Raw genomic sequence first — 15,825 nt, 5'->3', positions numbered from 1 at the left:
CAAATTTTTCCTGGAGTAATAGACAATGATTATCAAGGTGAAATTAAGGTAATGGCACAGGCAATTCAGAATATTGTCACCATTCCTACAGGAAGGAGGATAGCTCAATTTTGTTACTTCCATTATACCCTACTAATCACAAATATAAGAATCCTAAAAGAGGGGATCAAGGCTTTGGTTCCTCTGATGCATACTGGGTACAGCCTATAGTTAAACAAAAACCTACGGTGACACTATGGCTGGATGGAAAGGCATTCCAAGGCTTGGTTGACACAGGAGCTGATGTGACTATCCTAAAACAAAACGATTGGCCTGCCACCTAGCCTCTGACCCCAACCTTAACCAATCTAAGGGGTATTGGCCAAAGTCAAAATCCACTACAAAGCTCTAAGGTGCTGAAGTGGAAAGATAAAGAAGGAAATACAGGGAATATACAACCCTAAGTCATCCTGGGCCTTTCTATTAATCTCTGGGGCAGAGATCTGTTATCCCAGTTGGGATTGATTACGTGCAGCTCTAATGAAGTAATCATGGCTCAAATGGTAAACTCTGGATTTTCCCCAGGGAAAGGATTAGGAAAAAGTTAAGAAGGGATTACTCATCCTCTTGAGGTCCTTGGTAATGGATGCTACTCATTATAATGAATTTGGCAATCAAAAATATATACATGTATGTGTAGATACATACAGTGGTTTCATTTATGCGACATTACAATCTGGAGAAACAAGCAAGCATGTGATCACTCATATGCTTGCTGCAATTGCTGTATTGGGTGTGCCTAAACAGATAAAGACTGACAATGGCCCAGGTTATACAAGCTCCAATTTCCACCAATTCTGTGAAAAATTGGGAATACTACATAAAATGGGTATTCCATATAATCCACAGGGCCAAGGTATGGTAGAAAGGGCACATCGAACCATTAAATGTCAATTGAAAAAATTAAAAAGGGGAAATGGTACCCTACCAAAGGATCCCCCAGAAATATCCTTCATCACACGCTGTTTATTTTAAATTTTTAAACTTTGGATTCTGAAGGAAAATCCGCTGCAGATAGATTCTGGCATCCTGATATCAAAAAGAATTTTGCAACAGTCCTCTGGAAAGACCCATTAATTGGAACCTGGAATGGGCCAGATCCAGTGCTTATCTGGAGAAGAGGTTCTGTTTGCATATATTCCCAAACTGCAGATGCCGCACACTGGCTGCCAGAGAGACTGATTAAACAGATAGACAACAATAACAAATCCAGGGAGGAGTAAACCCCCCGAGAAGCATATTTTTTCTTTGCAGGAAACATGAAGATGCTTCTCAATTGCCTTCAAACTGGAACAGATTAACCAGCAAACCTGACTTGGGAAGTCCTCAATGTGGAAGGAGACATCACCACCCGTATCTCCAGGGTGGCTCTATTGGACTCTTGGTTCCCCAACTTATGATTTAGTGGAGAACACTGTTTAGACCCAGGAGAAAATCCACTACCACAGTTACTATAGTTGTTTTTTGGGTTTGAGATTGAGATATAGATTCTGCTATAACACATTTGTAACAGAATAGAAGAGGCTTATAATTTTTACTCCTCTGATAGAGGGAGTTATGTGTTGCCCTTAAAAAAAGAGTGTTGCTGTTATACTGACTATTCAGGCATTGTCAAGTCTCTTGCCTCTCGGGTCCATGCTGTTCAACAAACTGATGGCTTTTGTATAACAACAGATAGATGCTATTCAAATGAAACCCATACAGGTCCATTATTATAGGCTATAAGTAGGGGATTGTAAAACCTCTGTCATCAAGACTAACAAGGATTATCCCCTAACTTACGCACTAAGCCGGATAGTCAAGGACGGGTAAGAGAACACTTCAAGACCCTTGCCCCTAAAAAGGGAGGCCTCACCAGCCTAAGACAGGAGCTCAACCAATGGCTGTTGAGTATCCAAAGACGGGAAAGGGAGGCTGGGGTTTTTTGTTCCAACTTAAGGCAGGCATGGTTTCCGTAAGTTTTCCCAGCCTTCCCTTTTGAAAAAAAATTTTTAAAAGGGGGACCTGTGGAGAACCAACAAAAGGCGGCTATCATCCTTGCAGCCACCTTGAGCTGTATACCCTGACAAGAAACTTGTTTACAATAGCCTACAACAGCTAAGCACACTGTGATAACATCTTGTTTTAGATACCCAGGATTTTCCTTTGGGTGTGTGAGACTTAAAGGTGTGTGACTTAAGGGCGTGACTTAAAAGATCAGATTTAGAGATAAGACCTAAGGGCATGACTTAAAGGTATGATTTAAAGCGTGGCTTAGAAGTGAGACATAAAAGGTGAGAGGCAGACAGAAGAAATTATTATTATTAGGTATTAGGCACTTGGCACTTGGAGGAAGAACTTGGAATTAGGCAGTAGGCACTTGAGACTAGAGACAGGCAACAATTATTAGACACTTGCACTAGGAAGAAGTAACTTGGAACTGGGAAAGAGACTAGCAACTTAGAACTAGGACTGGGAACTAGGGACTTGGAGAGAAGAAGAGAGACTGAAGAATAAATGGGATTGAATCACACTCTGTCTGGTATCCATTCTTCGAGTCCGTCCTCTCTCTCTTGCTGTACCCCGACCCGAGGACTGGAGCAGCTTGAGGCAGTGCGGGCTCTAACAACTTAGCCCCCAAGGCTTTTGGCAGTGCGGATTCCAACATTGACAGAGTGGTCTGCAACATTGGAGCAGAGCGGTTCTCAACATTTTTGGCGCCCAACGTGAGGCAGCTCGGGCCGCAACAACTAGCTATACATATAAAATAAAAATAAACTTAAAAAAAAAAAAGTTTATTTCTGAAAACAATCACAAATTCTTACTTAAAATTAAATTAATAAGGTAAATATTGTAAAAGGTACAATAAATTAAATTAGCTGCTAATAACAAGAAAAAAACCAGCAACTCAAATGTTGGCTATTACATACTATAACCATTATTGATTTTTAAAACGTCTACACTATAACCAAGAAATGCCAACCTAAAAGTACTGTAATAACAGAGAAGTTCTTATTAAAAAAAAAGAGAGAGAGAGAGAAAAGAAAAGAAACAATGAAGTGTTCCTATTTCATATGTATATTAACATGAGTAATTAATTCCATTTCTTATTACTTCCAAAAACTGTGGTCACAGATCTGTTACACATAAAAAGGGACAGTTACGAAGGCAGAACGATGGCTAAGAACCAGGAGCCTTCATACACTGCTAAACCTGCTCTCAAAGTCTCTCACACACACTTTCTCAATGTGGTCCTTCCTCTTGATGATGTAAGATGCTACAATAATTGTTCTTTAAACAGTAAAGAGACTTCCCTTCTAGAGAACGGACTATTAGGATCTATCTGTAGCTGGACATGATGGCACATATCCAGAACCTGGGAGGTGGAAGCAGGATAATAAGTTAACAGTGAGAACAACATAAAACAAACCCTTAAAGTTGTCTTATGGGGATGACAAGATTGTTTAGTGGGTAAAGACACCAGCCACCAAGCCTAACAGTCTAAGTTTGATCCCCAGGACCCATATGGTGGAAAGGAGAGAACAGACTTCTGAAAGTTGTCCTTTGAAAGCCACATGAATGACATGGCATTACATCCATATCCACACCAAATAAATAAAATGCAATTTTAAAAGCTGGAGGGAAATTTTGGGGGGAGAGGAGGGCTTAGTAGTTAAGAGCACTGGTTACTCTTCTGGAGGATCAGGATTTAGTTCCCAGCCCCCACATGGCAGCTCACAACCACATGTAACTCCAGTCCCAGGGGATCTAATACCCTTGTCTGGCTTGGTGCACAGACATACATGTAGGTAAACACCCACATCAACATAAAAAAATTTTAAGTTGCTTTTTCAGAAGAACTTTTCATATTTTAATTTGTTTGTGAAGTTTGGGAAATCACATCAACAACTAGTTTAGAACCTGTCATAACTATGATTCAAGCCAAATCTCAGAAAACACACAGGAGTAACGACCACCTGACCCCACGACTACTTCAGGCTTACCTCATGGGCACGAGTCCAAGCATTTCATCACGGCGCCGTTCCTTTTTCTTCAGTTCTGATTCTGTTGACTTGAGTTTATCTGGAGCAAGCCTCAGCTTGGACTGCAAGTCACTGATGACTTCCTGTAACTCAGCCTCTGTCTGAAATACTCTCTGACAGACTGGGCAACAGGACTGGTTTTCATCTGTCAGCTGCGTAATGAACTGGGAGTAAACTGCTGTGGCTCCAGCCAGCACAGCTATTTAAAAAGGTTAAGAAATCCTAGTCAGACACACATATTTTCTTCCATAATTATTCTTGCTTTATAAGTATACCCAAACAAAATAAAGATTTTGACATTTAAATCTTCCTAAGGATACTCTATATTCGATTTGCATAATTTCTGGCATCTAACATTTTACTGAGATCTTTATATTGATAGGCATTTCTTACACACATAATCTCGTTCACTCCTCTTTAACATACTATATAATGCATAGCTTTATTTTCAATTTATAGGTGGTAAGTCTGAAGCACAAGTAAGATTCTGCAAGTCCCCAGAGCTACGTGTATAGTGAAGCTATGCAGCCAGGAACAAGTGCAAGTCATCTAGGTCCATACAAAGTTTGAACATCTCCTATCCTCACTCGGGCTGGAGGGGTGGCTCAGCAGTTAAGAGCACTTCTGCTCTAGTAAGAGGAGCAGAGTTAGTTCTTAGCACCTACACCGGACAGCTCACTATCATCTGCAACACCACCTCCAGGGACGATCTGAGGCCTCTGGCCTTGGTGGACACCTGACTCATATGCACATACCCCCTCATACACACAATTAAAATTAATTTTAAAATAAGTTTTAAAATCTTTGATCCTCAGCAGTTACCTGTGAATGCAATTTCAAAAGTCAAATTGATAATATAAACTGTAACTTACCCCGCTGCTTTGAGGATTTTTCAATTTCTTCTTTAAGTCTGTCTAAATCACTTTCAAAATCTTGGCTACCACAAACATCAAACAGCTTATCTTCATAACTGGACAACTGTTCTTCCTTTTTCTTTAGCTCATTGTTTATGTGATTTTTATTTTGTTCAGCTGAAGCTAGTTCTTTGCTAAAATAAAAACAAATGTGGGATATTTGAAAAAAATTGAATTATTTAGATTTAATTTATGTGTCAGAATGCTTTGCCTCCATATATAGACATGCACAATGTATGTCTCTGGTGTCCAAAGAGATCAGAAAAGCATATTGGATGCCACAGAAATGGAGTTACAGGTGGTTGTGAGCCACCACATGCATGCTGGGAACTAAACCCAGATCCAATGCAAGAGTAGCCAGTACTCTTAACCACTGAGCTGTCTTTTCCAGCTCCCTAGAAATTTGAAAATTTTGATTAAAGAGATACCAGACAAAGTCTGCCATAAGTTGTTAAAAGGTATGAACAATTACTTCCTATATTTTTACTTTTTATAGGACCTCAAGCATGGTAAGTACACACTCTACCACTGAGCTACGCTTCCGCCATATTATTTCTTTAGAAGTCAGAGGAACAGACTGAATGTTCTAATTCAATCTTCTAGCTGAAGGATTCCCCCTAGGACACTGACTCATCTGCTAATCTAGAGCATGGACCTATCCTCAGATAAATAAACTGGGGCAGAATTCTGCTATATTTCTGGGGCTCACAGTCTTAGAGCCCAGATTATGGGATGGAACAAGTAGAAGCCTCCTGCTGGCTCCACTGGAGACAAAGAATGAGTGGCAGTTCTACTCCATAGGTCTCCCTCACAGCACGTACCCCTTACTCGTCTCTAAACACCTTCCCTGTCCCTGCTTGTTGCTGTCATCTCCTCACCTTGTGGTCCCTCATCCCCCTCATTCATCAAAAACAAGTGCAGCCTTTACCCTATCCAGTCTCCAAGAAGCACCTAACCCTACTGAGCTCTCCTTAAGTAAACATCTTTCCAGGGCACCCCAGACACCAATCCTGCTGCCTCGTCCTGGTTCCCCAAGCATTCACTGCTTCCATTGACAGCTCCTTTTCCTTAGCCTGCCAGTGGCGATTATTCCTTGTATTTAGCTGTACATCCCCCTTTTCTTTTCCACTGTGGAAGCCACGCATGCCATGGTATGCATATGGAGACTCCAGGACAACTTGCAGAAATCAGGTCTCTCCCACCATGTGGGTTCCTGAGAATGAACTGAGCTCATGAGGCTTGGCAGTAAGGGCACCTTCTGAGATATCTTACTTGCCCCTCTTTGTACAATTCTTTCAAGGTGACATGGCTTATACCAATTACTTTATCTTTTTAATAAACTGCAACAACTTGCAATTTCCTGGACTTAAAAAAAGCCTACTCACAAAAGAAATACAAATTTGAGCCAGGCATGGTGACATATACATTATAATTCCAGCACTTCAAAGTTGAGGCAAGAGGACCTTAAGCTGGAGACCAGCCTGGGCTACATTTTAAGACCCTGCTCAAACAAGGAACAAACAAAGCACCATTAGTTTAATACAGCAAAAGCTAAATCTACCATCTCCCTAGAAACTCACTGAGAAATATCTCTTATGTAGCCAGCACTTAAAGAGAGCACGTGAGAAAGTCTGAGCAATGTACTGTTCAGACAAAAAACAACCCCCAGATGTCAATCTTTTTCTATAGTTTTAAGAGACAAGAGGCCCCTACTACTCCCATTACATTTTACTTAAATTGCCAGAAGTCAATTGAATACGACATACTATCTCACGACAATGAATGCTTAAAACAATAAAAATAAAATAAGCATAAAATGGAGATCAGTATCAGTGGTGATGTTTTAGCAACTCACTTCAGTTTGGCAAGTCTGTCCCTGGTCTGATTAATCTCTTTGGACTTAGAATGAAGCCAGTCTTCAAGCTGCTTTTTGTTAGGAAAATATCCCAACAGTGAAGTTAGTTCATCACTGTGCCTAGACTTTATTTTTCTGATGTGTTCATCTTTGTCAGTCTATATGGAAAATACAAAACAAAACAAATCAACTTTAAAAAGTCAAGCCTGTTAATAACAAAAATAAATTCTGGGGATCGGTGCAATGGGTCAACAGGTCAAAGTATTTGCCACTAAAGCTTGACAATGGAGTTTACCCCTGAAACCCACAGGAACATGAAAGAGAACCAACTCCCTCTCTCCTCTCCTCTCCTCTCCTCTCCTCTCCTCTCCTCTCCTCTCCTCCCTACCCCTCCCCTCCCCCCCTCTCCTCTCCTCTCCTTGTCCCACCACTAAGGTTTCTGAGAAAGAGTCTCACTCAGTAGACCTGACTGGCCTGGAACTTACTATACAGGACAAGCTGTTCAGGAACTCACAGAGATCCCTCTGCCTCTGCCTCCTAAATGATGGGATTAAAAGTGTACACCAGATGACTAAAAAGCCAAGTGTGTGCTCATAAACACACACACTAAATAAAAGTAGAACTTTAAAAATTAATTAATTAATTGAATAAATAAATTCTGGAATACCTAAAGTTCCCAATTTAAAAATGTAAAGTATACAATTCAGGCAAAAAATATATAATTTGTAAAGGCTTAGAGAACTACCTTTAAAAAAAGGAAAACCCATTTATGTGTGCATACTCCAAGCATGGTACGCACAAGTGGATCAGAGGACAACTTTGGAGCTGGCTCTTCCCTTCTATCATGTGAACTCCAGGGGTTAAACTCAGGCTTGGCAACAAGTATCTTTACCTTCAAGACGTCCTCCATGTCCCAGGATGGTCTTTTTAAGACAGAGTAACCAATTCAATATCATAATAAAATTAAACCTCTATATGTTAAAAGTTACCAACAACTGGGCGAGGTGGTACACACCTTTAACCCTAGAACTTGAGATGTAGAGGCAGGCAGATCTTTGTGGGTTCGAGGCCAGCTTGGTCTACAAAGAGAGTTCCAGGATAGCCAGCACCACACGAAGAAACCCTGTCTTGAACTATGTTTTTGTATTTGTATTTCTGGGTTGTTATTAAAACATAGCTTTTTCCAGGTGCAATGGTATATGCCTATATTTCCAGTTAGGAAGCTGAGGCAGGAGAATCATTTGAGTCCACAGAGTCAGAGGCCAGCATGGGCAACAGGGCTTCAGACCATTTCAAAAACAGTAACAACAGTTAAAAAGGAAAAAAGGCTGTGAGTTCAAGTCTACTTTATGAGCATATGTTAATACTAAGTTGTTGTGACCTCTGAATACAAAGCCAATACCAATCAATACTTCAGTCTGCTGTTTTAAATACCAATCAGTACAGATACCAAGGAAAGAAACTCATACTTTGTCTTTGGTGAGCATCTCCATCTGTGTGCGGGCTGTTGTGTGATGGTTTAACTGCTCCATCTCCTGGTCCAGCTTCCGCAAGGCCCTGTCCAGGTCGGCTTTCTCATTCTGGAGGCTTATTACCTCTGCTTTTAGGGTTTCTATGCTGCTATTTTTCTCAGCCTTGCTTAATTCACGTTCCTAATCAATAATTCAAACAATGGTACATGTATACATTTTGTGTCAGAATTAAGATAATGACAAAGTATAATTATTACTAGCTTTGAAGTAGCTCTTTCTACTATTTGAAGAATATATCATCCTTTCTTTTAGTAAGCCTTCATTTTTACCATTAAAACCAAAAATTATTTCTAAGAGAAACAAAATGCTACTTTCATTTCATATCCAAAAGAGAAAAATATAAATTTACATATGCTTTGGGAAAAATCTTATTCAGGTTAATGTACTATGCTGCAATGATAGAGAATTAGTAAATAAACCTTGAAAAGTCAAACAGAAAGGAGAAACAAAAATTAGAAAAAAATTAAGAGAGGTGAGAGAGGTGGCTTAGTGATTCAGAGCACATACTGCTTTTCCAGAGGACCCAAGTTTAATTCCCAGCACCCAGGTCAGGCAGCTCACAGCTATAGATCCAATGCCTCTGTCCTTTTCCAGTACCTGGATTCTTCTGTACGTAACCACATAGACACATGTACATATATGCATAAATAAAAATAAATCTTTAAAAATAAAGAATAAAAAATTAGGAGAAATGTATCTATGTAGATGGATTATAACTCTTACTCCTCCCACTTAGGTACTTATTAAGTTCCCATGTAATTCACTCTACTCCTTGGCATGTAGAAACCACGGTGTATGTGGTCCTTCATTGGCACGTCCCTATCCTGACAACACTATGATAAACTGTGAACTGAAGAAAATGTACTCTGCAGTGTCTAGTTCCAAACAAACATCAGTTTCCCTATGTCATGGAGGTGGGGCACAGGGGTGTCACATGCATTAGGACACTTACTTTGAAGAGGAATGAAGATGTGAAAGAGGACAGAAGGAAGAAAATGCAAACCTCTTGAAGAAAATGGCCAGCAGAGTTTGTTTACCACAGGAAACGTGGTGACAAGTCAGTCACATAAAAACCTCACTGTGTGGAGACAGACTGGAAGAGTATTTGCCTTTTAACTTGGGTCAGAGACCAAGGAGCTTGTGATAATCACCCCAGGTGGCTGTGTTTGTGACACACATCTGTGAGCCACACAAAGGAGACTAAAGCGTGAAAGTCTGAGCACAAGTTGTTTTTTAAAAATTTTCTAGGTGATTCTAATTTTAACCCACCAATTTCTAGAATCAAAGAGCTCAGAATCAAGATGTTTAAATAAGTTCACTTTATGTGGGATTACTAACTGAAGTGCTACAGTCTCAGGGTGAGCAACGGGCCTTAGATGTGAGACCACTCAACGGTCACTCATTACGTGGGCAGCTTACAGCTTTTGTGAGCTCCTGGTCCAGCTCCAGAATCCTGTCTGACGAGCCCTCCAGCTGCTGTAGCTCGGTCCTCACGTGCCTCAGCTCGGTCTGCTTCTTCGTGAGGATCTCTGTCTTCAGCTCGATCATCCTCCCCAGCCCGCTCTTCTTGTCCCTCATCTCATCAATCTGCCTCTGCTTCAGAGCTTCTTTGTCTGTAAGGTCGCTCTAAATGTCAACAGTGCACATTAGTGACTCTGTCATTAAGCAACTAAGGAAACTTCCTTTTACAGTAAAACATACAATGAATAAAATATAATAAATCATTTCTAAAACTGTGAAAAGCATCGCCCAGAGGTGACAATTAGTAACTACACAAACTTTTTTGCAATTATTCTCAAAAATTAATTTTATTTAAAATTAAACCATAGATCTACACTATGTTCCTATTTTATTCTTATGAATTAAAAAAGATATTTCTAAAAGTTTTTTTTTCTACTTAATAGCCTAAAACTCACCTAAAAATGCAACAAAATTGGGTTTACTTTAAAAGTTTATAGGATTGCTTAGTGAATCTGACACAAAGGACAGCAAACCTGGGTTTCAGGGTACTTACCAAGAGCTGGCTGGCAGTCTTAGCTTCTCTTTCCTGTCTTTCTTTCACAAGTTCATGAAAATTTTTAATCTGTCTTTCACTGAATGGTCCACGCTCAAAACCATCCAATTCAAGATGTGTTGCCAAGGACTGAATTAATGAGTCTCTAGCCCGGATGTGTTCCTGATGACGATCTGCCTGTAGTTGTAGACGACCTTATATTTAAAAAAAAAAAAAAATTAAAAAAAATTTTTAAAAAAGTTGTGGTAAGAGTAGATTGATATGCAGTTGTAAAAAAAATAACAGTGTAATCTTTATATACTCTGCCCGGTTTGCTTTAATGAACACTGTGTAAAACTGTCATATAATCTAAACTGGTATACTAACATTGTATAATCCACCAGGCCTATCCAAATTCCCCAGTATTACCTGCATTCATTTGTGTATATGCATTCAATATATAGTTTTTTTTTAAGATTTAAATTTTTTGTTTAAGTGTATGTATGTGTTTTTGTGTGAGTCTGTGCCATACGTGAGTGGGCACCTATGGAGAAAAGAGGGCATCAGATCCTTGGAACTGCAGTTACAGGTGACTGTGAGCCACTTAATGTAGGTACTGGGAACCAAACTCAAGTTTTCCGTGAGCACACAAAGTGCTCCTAACCACTGAGCTATCTCTCCAACCTCAAGTTCTCTATAATTTTACCTCCTGCTATCTCATACATCAAAACAGCAGTATAGATAGTAAACAATTTCAACACCGTAAGAATCTTCTTGTTCTGTAACCATAAGCACACCCATCTTCCTCCTGTACCTCCTCCTATCCACTCCCTCTAGCAACCATGAATTTGTTCACGAGGTCCTTAACTTTGACATTTCAGAATATCATTAAAGTGGAAGCACACAATACAACCCTGCCAGGAGCTTCCTGGCCTGGAGAGGGCACAGAGTAGGACTCTGGTGCAACTTTAAAGACTGATGGTCTCTGGACAGTCTAGCTTCCTAACTATACTGAAATGCTAATGGTAACTTCTAAAAGGTCCTAAAAACTTTCTGGCTCTTGCTGAGGGTTAAAAGCTGCTGCCTTAGGTGATTGACACCTGTAGCGTAACAGAGGTGGGGTGGGGGGCACTAAGTAATATAGCTATTTCTACCTCAGCAGGAACTATGCTGCTCTTTCAGCCTGCTAGTTGAAGTTGCAGAATGAAAAAGGGACACTTTGAAAAGTGAATTTAGGCCCATCACTGAGCCACCACCAAGAACTCAGCTGCCTCCCCAAGCCCCCTCACTTCCCGATGATCCATCCCTCTAAACCCCCACCCGCTGGCCTTCTCCCACAGCTGCCTTCCGAAGGCTGCTTCCACCGAGAAAAAGGAATCCTATCGTATGTCCGCTATCCAGAACCTGCACTCTTCTGACCCCTTTGCTGATGCACGTGCAGGTGATGACCTGCCTCCTGCTGGCACTGAGGACTATATCCACATAAGAATTCAACAAAGAAACGGCAGGAAGACCTTACAACTGTCCAAGGGATCACTGATGATTACAATTTTAAAAAAACTAGTGAAGGCGCTTAAGAAGAAATTTGCCTGCAATGGTATTGTAATTAAGCATCCAGAATATGGAGAAGTAATTCAGCTCCAGGGTGACCAGCGCAAGAACATATGCCAGTTCCTGACAGAGACTGGACTGGCTGAGGACGATCAGCTGAAGGTTCATGGGGTTTAAGTGCTTGTGGCTCTCTGAAGCTGAAGTGAGGACTTCCTTGCAATGAGTAGAATTTCCCTTCTGTCCCTTGTCACAAGTTTAAAAACCTCACAGCTTGTATAATGTAATCATTTGGGGGAGGGAGGGTCCACTTTTAACTTAGACTAGTGTAACTCCTTCATGAAATAAAAGAAGTGAATTTAGCATTATTTTCTATGAAAGCTCTCTAAGAAAAAGGAAAAAAACTGGAATGAATAAAAAAGGGGATAAAGGAAAATTCTTAGCCCTCTTCTCTGTCCTCAGCACTTATACATCTTTCACAATACATGATCACATGGTAAAAAGTTCATCACAAGTTTACACATAAATTCAAATCATAAATTGAAATAGAAGTTTTCAACAGAGAATGTTTACATACATATCCATTAGAAGTAATTATCTAGCTAAACAGTCATCACCTGTCACAACTCCGCAGGTTCACTGAGAATTAAAAAACATAACTAAGTTATCAGTGAAGCTTTATGTAGATGAACCCAGTCAATATTTGATGTTCCATCCTAGGACCTACAATAAATCATGAGTTCCCTTTTTATGACCTTTGGTTAATGGTCTTAGAACCTCTTGGAATGTGCTCTGAGTAGTAGAAAGACTGCTTACTGTCACAAGCAGTTAACTGTTGACACTCGGAGACAGGCAGAGCTCTCATTGCAGTTGTGACTATCAGAAAAGGACCTAACAGCAGTCCCAGTATAAAAGAGCTTAATAAATACTGATATAATTTTAGGAATTCTTATAGGATCATCATTAATAATTCAGAAGTCATCTATTTATCTACATAACATCACTACAAGACAGTACATCTTCATAGATCTGCAGAGATCTGCTCAAAAGAGTGGGCTAATACCTAGTGAGTTACATATATAATAATAACAGGGAAAGCATATTAATAACAAGAATCTTTCCTAAAATGATTTTCTCCTGGGCCTTGCCTACCAGAGTTCTGTCATAGATTTTAATCTAAGGCGGTCATCTCAGGAAGATCACCTGCTAGTTATTAGCTTGTCCTATGATGGCTGCTGACACTGGAGACAGGATGCTCTCCATGTTAACTCTGTGGAGATTCTTCATTCATGCAGAAAATGTATGTTCTAGAAGGGAAAGGCCAAGTAAAATCTGTATCTCACCCTGCTCCACAAGCAGCTCTGCTTTTTCTTGGTTGAGGAGGCGCGCCTCTTTATTCAGCTTCTCCAGTTCACGCTGACAGTCTACCAAGCGCCTTTCTTTTTCCCTTACTGTTCTCTGGTGATTGTGATACAAGTCATTTAGTTGCTCATCAGTCCCTTGAAAAACCTGTGTCAAACCAAAACAGACAGCTTTAATGTAGTAATATGACAACCACCCTAACACAATGGAAATTTTGTTCAATATCCATTTTCATAGAGGTACCACAAACATCAAGATTCAGGTTTACTTTCCCCCAAAAATGTGGAGATAAAAGGGTTTAAATGCAATTCATTACGATAATCCCTGAATTTTCAAACAGAACAAAATTTATCACCACAAACCTTTTCCATTTTCTGTTCTAATTCACTGTTATCTTTCTCCATTTGTTTCTTTCGGCTATCCAAGGCTTTAATTTCATTATCAAGTCTCATTATTTTAGAGAGGTTGTGTTCAATCTCTTTCAGGCGATTCTGAAAGTAAACGTATATTCTACATGAACGGAATCCATTATGACTTACATCATTGAGGGACATAAGTTATACACAAATCATTTAACAAGAGACCACCATTTAATGCTAATACTAGCCTGTGAAGAGTCACTAGAAATACTATGTAGAGCAGTCAGGACACCGTAAAGCACGTATCTTGCTTTCAACAACTCTTACACAAGTCATTTGTTCAGAAGGCATTGACAGCTACAGTGTGAAATGCCACATTTTAACTATTTATGCTAAATTGATAAGAACAGATTCTACACTTGATCTTAGAAGACCAAGAGGTAATTTATTATCATACATGTGTATGCGTCTATGCACATGCACAAGGAGCGCTGACAGGTGCTAGATCTCCTGGAACTAGAACCAAAGGCAATTGTGAGCTGTTTGATAGGACTGTTGGAATTCAACTTGGGTCTTCCACAAGAACAGCAAGCCCTCTTAACTTCTGAGCCTTCAATCTAGCTTGTGAAACAAAGCTGATTTTAAGAACAAAATTCTTAAATGACTAGTTTATTTTTTAATGACAAGGATGATGTGTAGGACTGTGAAAGGCAGCCTGATTTCTGGTTGAGCTAGGTTTGAAACCCCAGTGATCCAGCAGGTGACCCCGCAGGGTTCCCTGCAAGGAAGGTAGGTGTTTGCCACGCTCCCAGACACAGGCTACTGACCCAAGGCTGCAGCCCTCCATAGATTTCTGTCCTTTAGTCACATAGGACAATGCCCCTCAGGTAGAGGGCGTGACTACAGGCCAGGGAGCCTGAAGGATCTCCATATTAATGAGGTACCTAAAGCCCAGAGGGTAGTAGCCAATTAAGCATTCCTTCGCAGATCCTCCTCCCTGCAAAAGGTATTTAACCTCAGGCCTGCCCTAAGAAAATGGGGCAGTTTCTCATCTACTTTCCACCATGACCATAAACATCTTAAAACCATGGACCGTTTGTTCGGGATCCACTGTGGGGAACAATGTAGAAGGTTTTCACCTATACAGCCGCTGTCTAATCTCCCTCAGAAGACATCTCTGCGTTCCTAACCATGGGTGACCACCAACCCAAGCAAGCCAAGCCAGCTGCCCCAACCAAGGACTCTCATCCTCATGGGACACAGCCAGAGATTCTCTCCTTTTCTCTCCCTTCCACCATGGGCCAGTGGCCTCTACTCCATGGCTCCTCCAAGTAGCGCCTGGAAGCCCAAGAGCCTGAGAACTAGCCAATCCCGGCCACATTTTGGCCTGGGGAATCCCAGCCAACCTCAGCAGTTTCTGGGGACCTCAGACTGCACTCCCCAACCCCCGGAGCGGGGTCCCTTGGCTTCACATAGCCTGATGCCTGCCCGGCGCCTGCATGGGAGAGTACAGTCAAACTTCCTCTATGCAGTGGCCCAAGCCCCATGGCAGGGCTGACACGGGACACACTTTAACCCCATAACTGGTCTGGGACACACATTAATCCAAAAATGATGATGACTAAATGCTGAGGCTTGGTCCTATGGCTTCATATACAATAGGCAAGCTTTTAACACTGACCTACAGCCCCAGCCCTAACTTCGTCTTGTTCTAGTTGGCACAGGACCTCATGTAGCCAACACTGACTTTAAACTCATTATGTAGCCAAAGACAACCCCGAATTCTCAATTTTTCTGGCTCTCCTCACCAAGTGCACCAGGAATGCATGTGGTGCACAGATATGCACATAGGCAAAACACACACACACACATAAAAATGAAGGAAAAAATAAACTATACAAGTAATATCTCATGTTCTATACACTAGTGGGTACTACATAATCACCACACAAACAGGAACTTGCTTTACTTTGTTTCCTCCTATGTCCCCAGAAGTGTTTAATGTTAGCTAAATGAAAGATATTTGAGCAAAGTAATATTATAAATAATGGTCATATCACTGATAAAAGCCTACTGTGTTCCAGAGAGTAGTAGGTGCTGCTCTAGGTTCTCTGACCATAAGACCACAAGCTAAGCAGCACAGTCAGACTTAACCACCCTGGACAGAGCTGCACAGACCAGGCTGATGTGGTAGTACACAC

General features: G+C 40.7%; 1 protein-coding gene and 1 pseudogene across 4 annotated transcripts in view; one reads left to right on the top strand and one right to left on the bottom strand.

Annotated features, from left to right (window-relative positions):
- The window catches only part of Rad50 (RAD50 double strand break repair protein), a 196,260-nt gene that overhangs the window by 34,008 nt on the left and 146,427 nt on the right, over positions 1-15,825 (bottom strand). For all 4 annotated transcript variants that reach the window (XM_076936848.1, XM_076936847.1, XM_076936849.1 and 1 more), the window contains 8 exons: positions 13,628-13,756; positions 13,247-13,412; positions 10,377-10,570; positions 9,782-9,988; positions 8,300-8,482; positions 6,831-6,988; positions 4,934-5,109; positions 4,023-4,260 (listed from right to left, as the gene is read on the bottom strand). In XM_076936848.1, coding sequence (XP_076792963.1) covers positions 4,023-4,260; positions 4,934-5,109; positions 6,831-6,988; positions 8,300-8,482; positions 9,782-9,988; positions 10,377-10,570; positions 13,247-13,412; positions 13,628-13,756 — 1,451 coding nt within the window. The remainder of the gene's footprint in view (positions 1-4,022; positions 4,261-4,933; positions 5,110-6,830; positions 6,989-8,299; positions 8,483-9,781; positions 9,989-10,376; positions 10,571-13,246; positions 13,413-13,627; positions 13,757-15,825) is intronic.
- On the top strand, positions 11,742-12,194 carry LOC117709824 (eukaryotic translation initiation factor 1 pseudogene; annotated as a pseudogene).

The sequence above is a fragment of the Arvicanthis niloticus genome, chromosome 6 (genome assembly GCF_011762505.2).
Source record: "Arvicanthis niloticus isolate mArvNil1 chromosome 6, mArvNil1.pat.X, whole genome shotgun sequence".
Taxonomy (NCBI): Eukaryota; Metazoa; Chordata; class Mammalia; order Rodentia; family Muridae; genus Arvicanthis; species Arvicanthis niloticus.
This window is presented reverse-complemented; position numbering and strand designations above follow the sequence as displayed.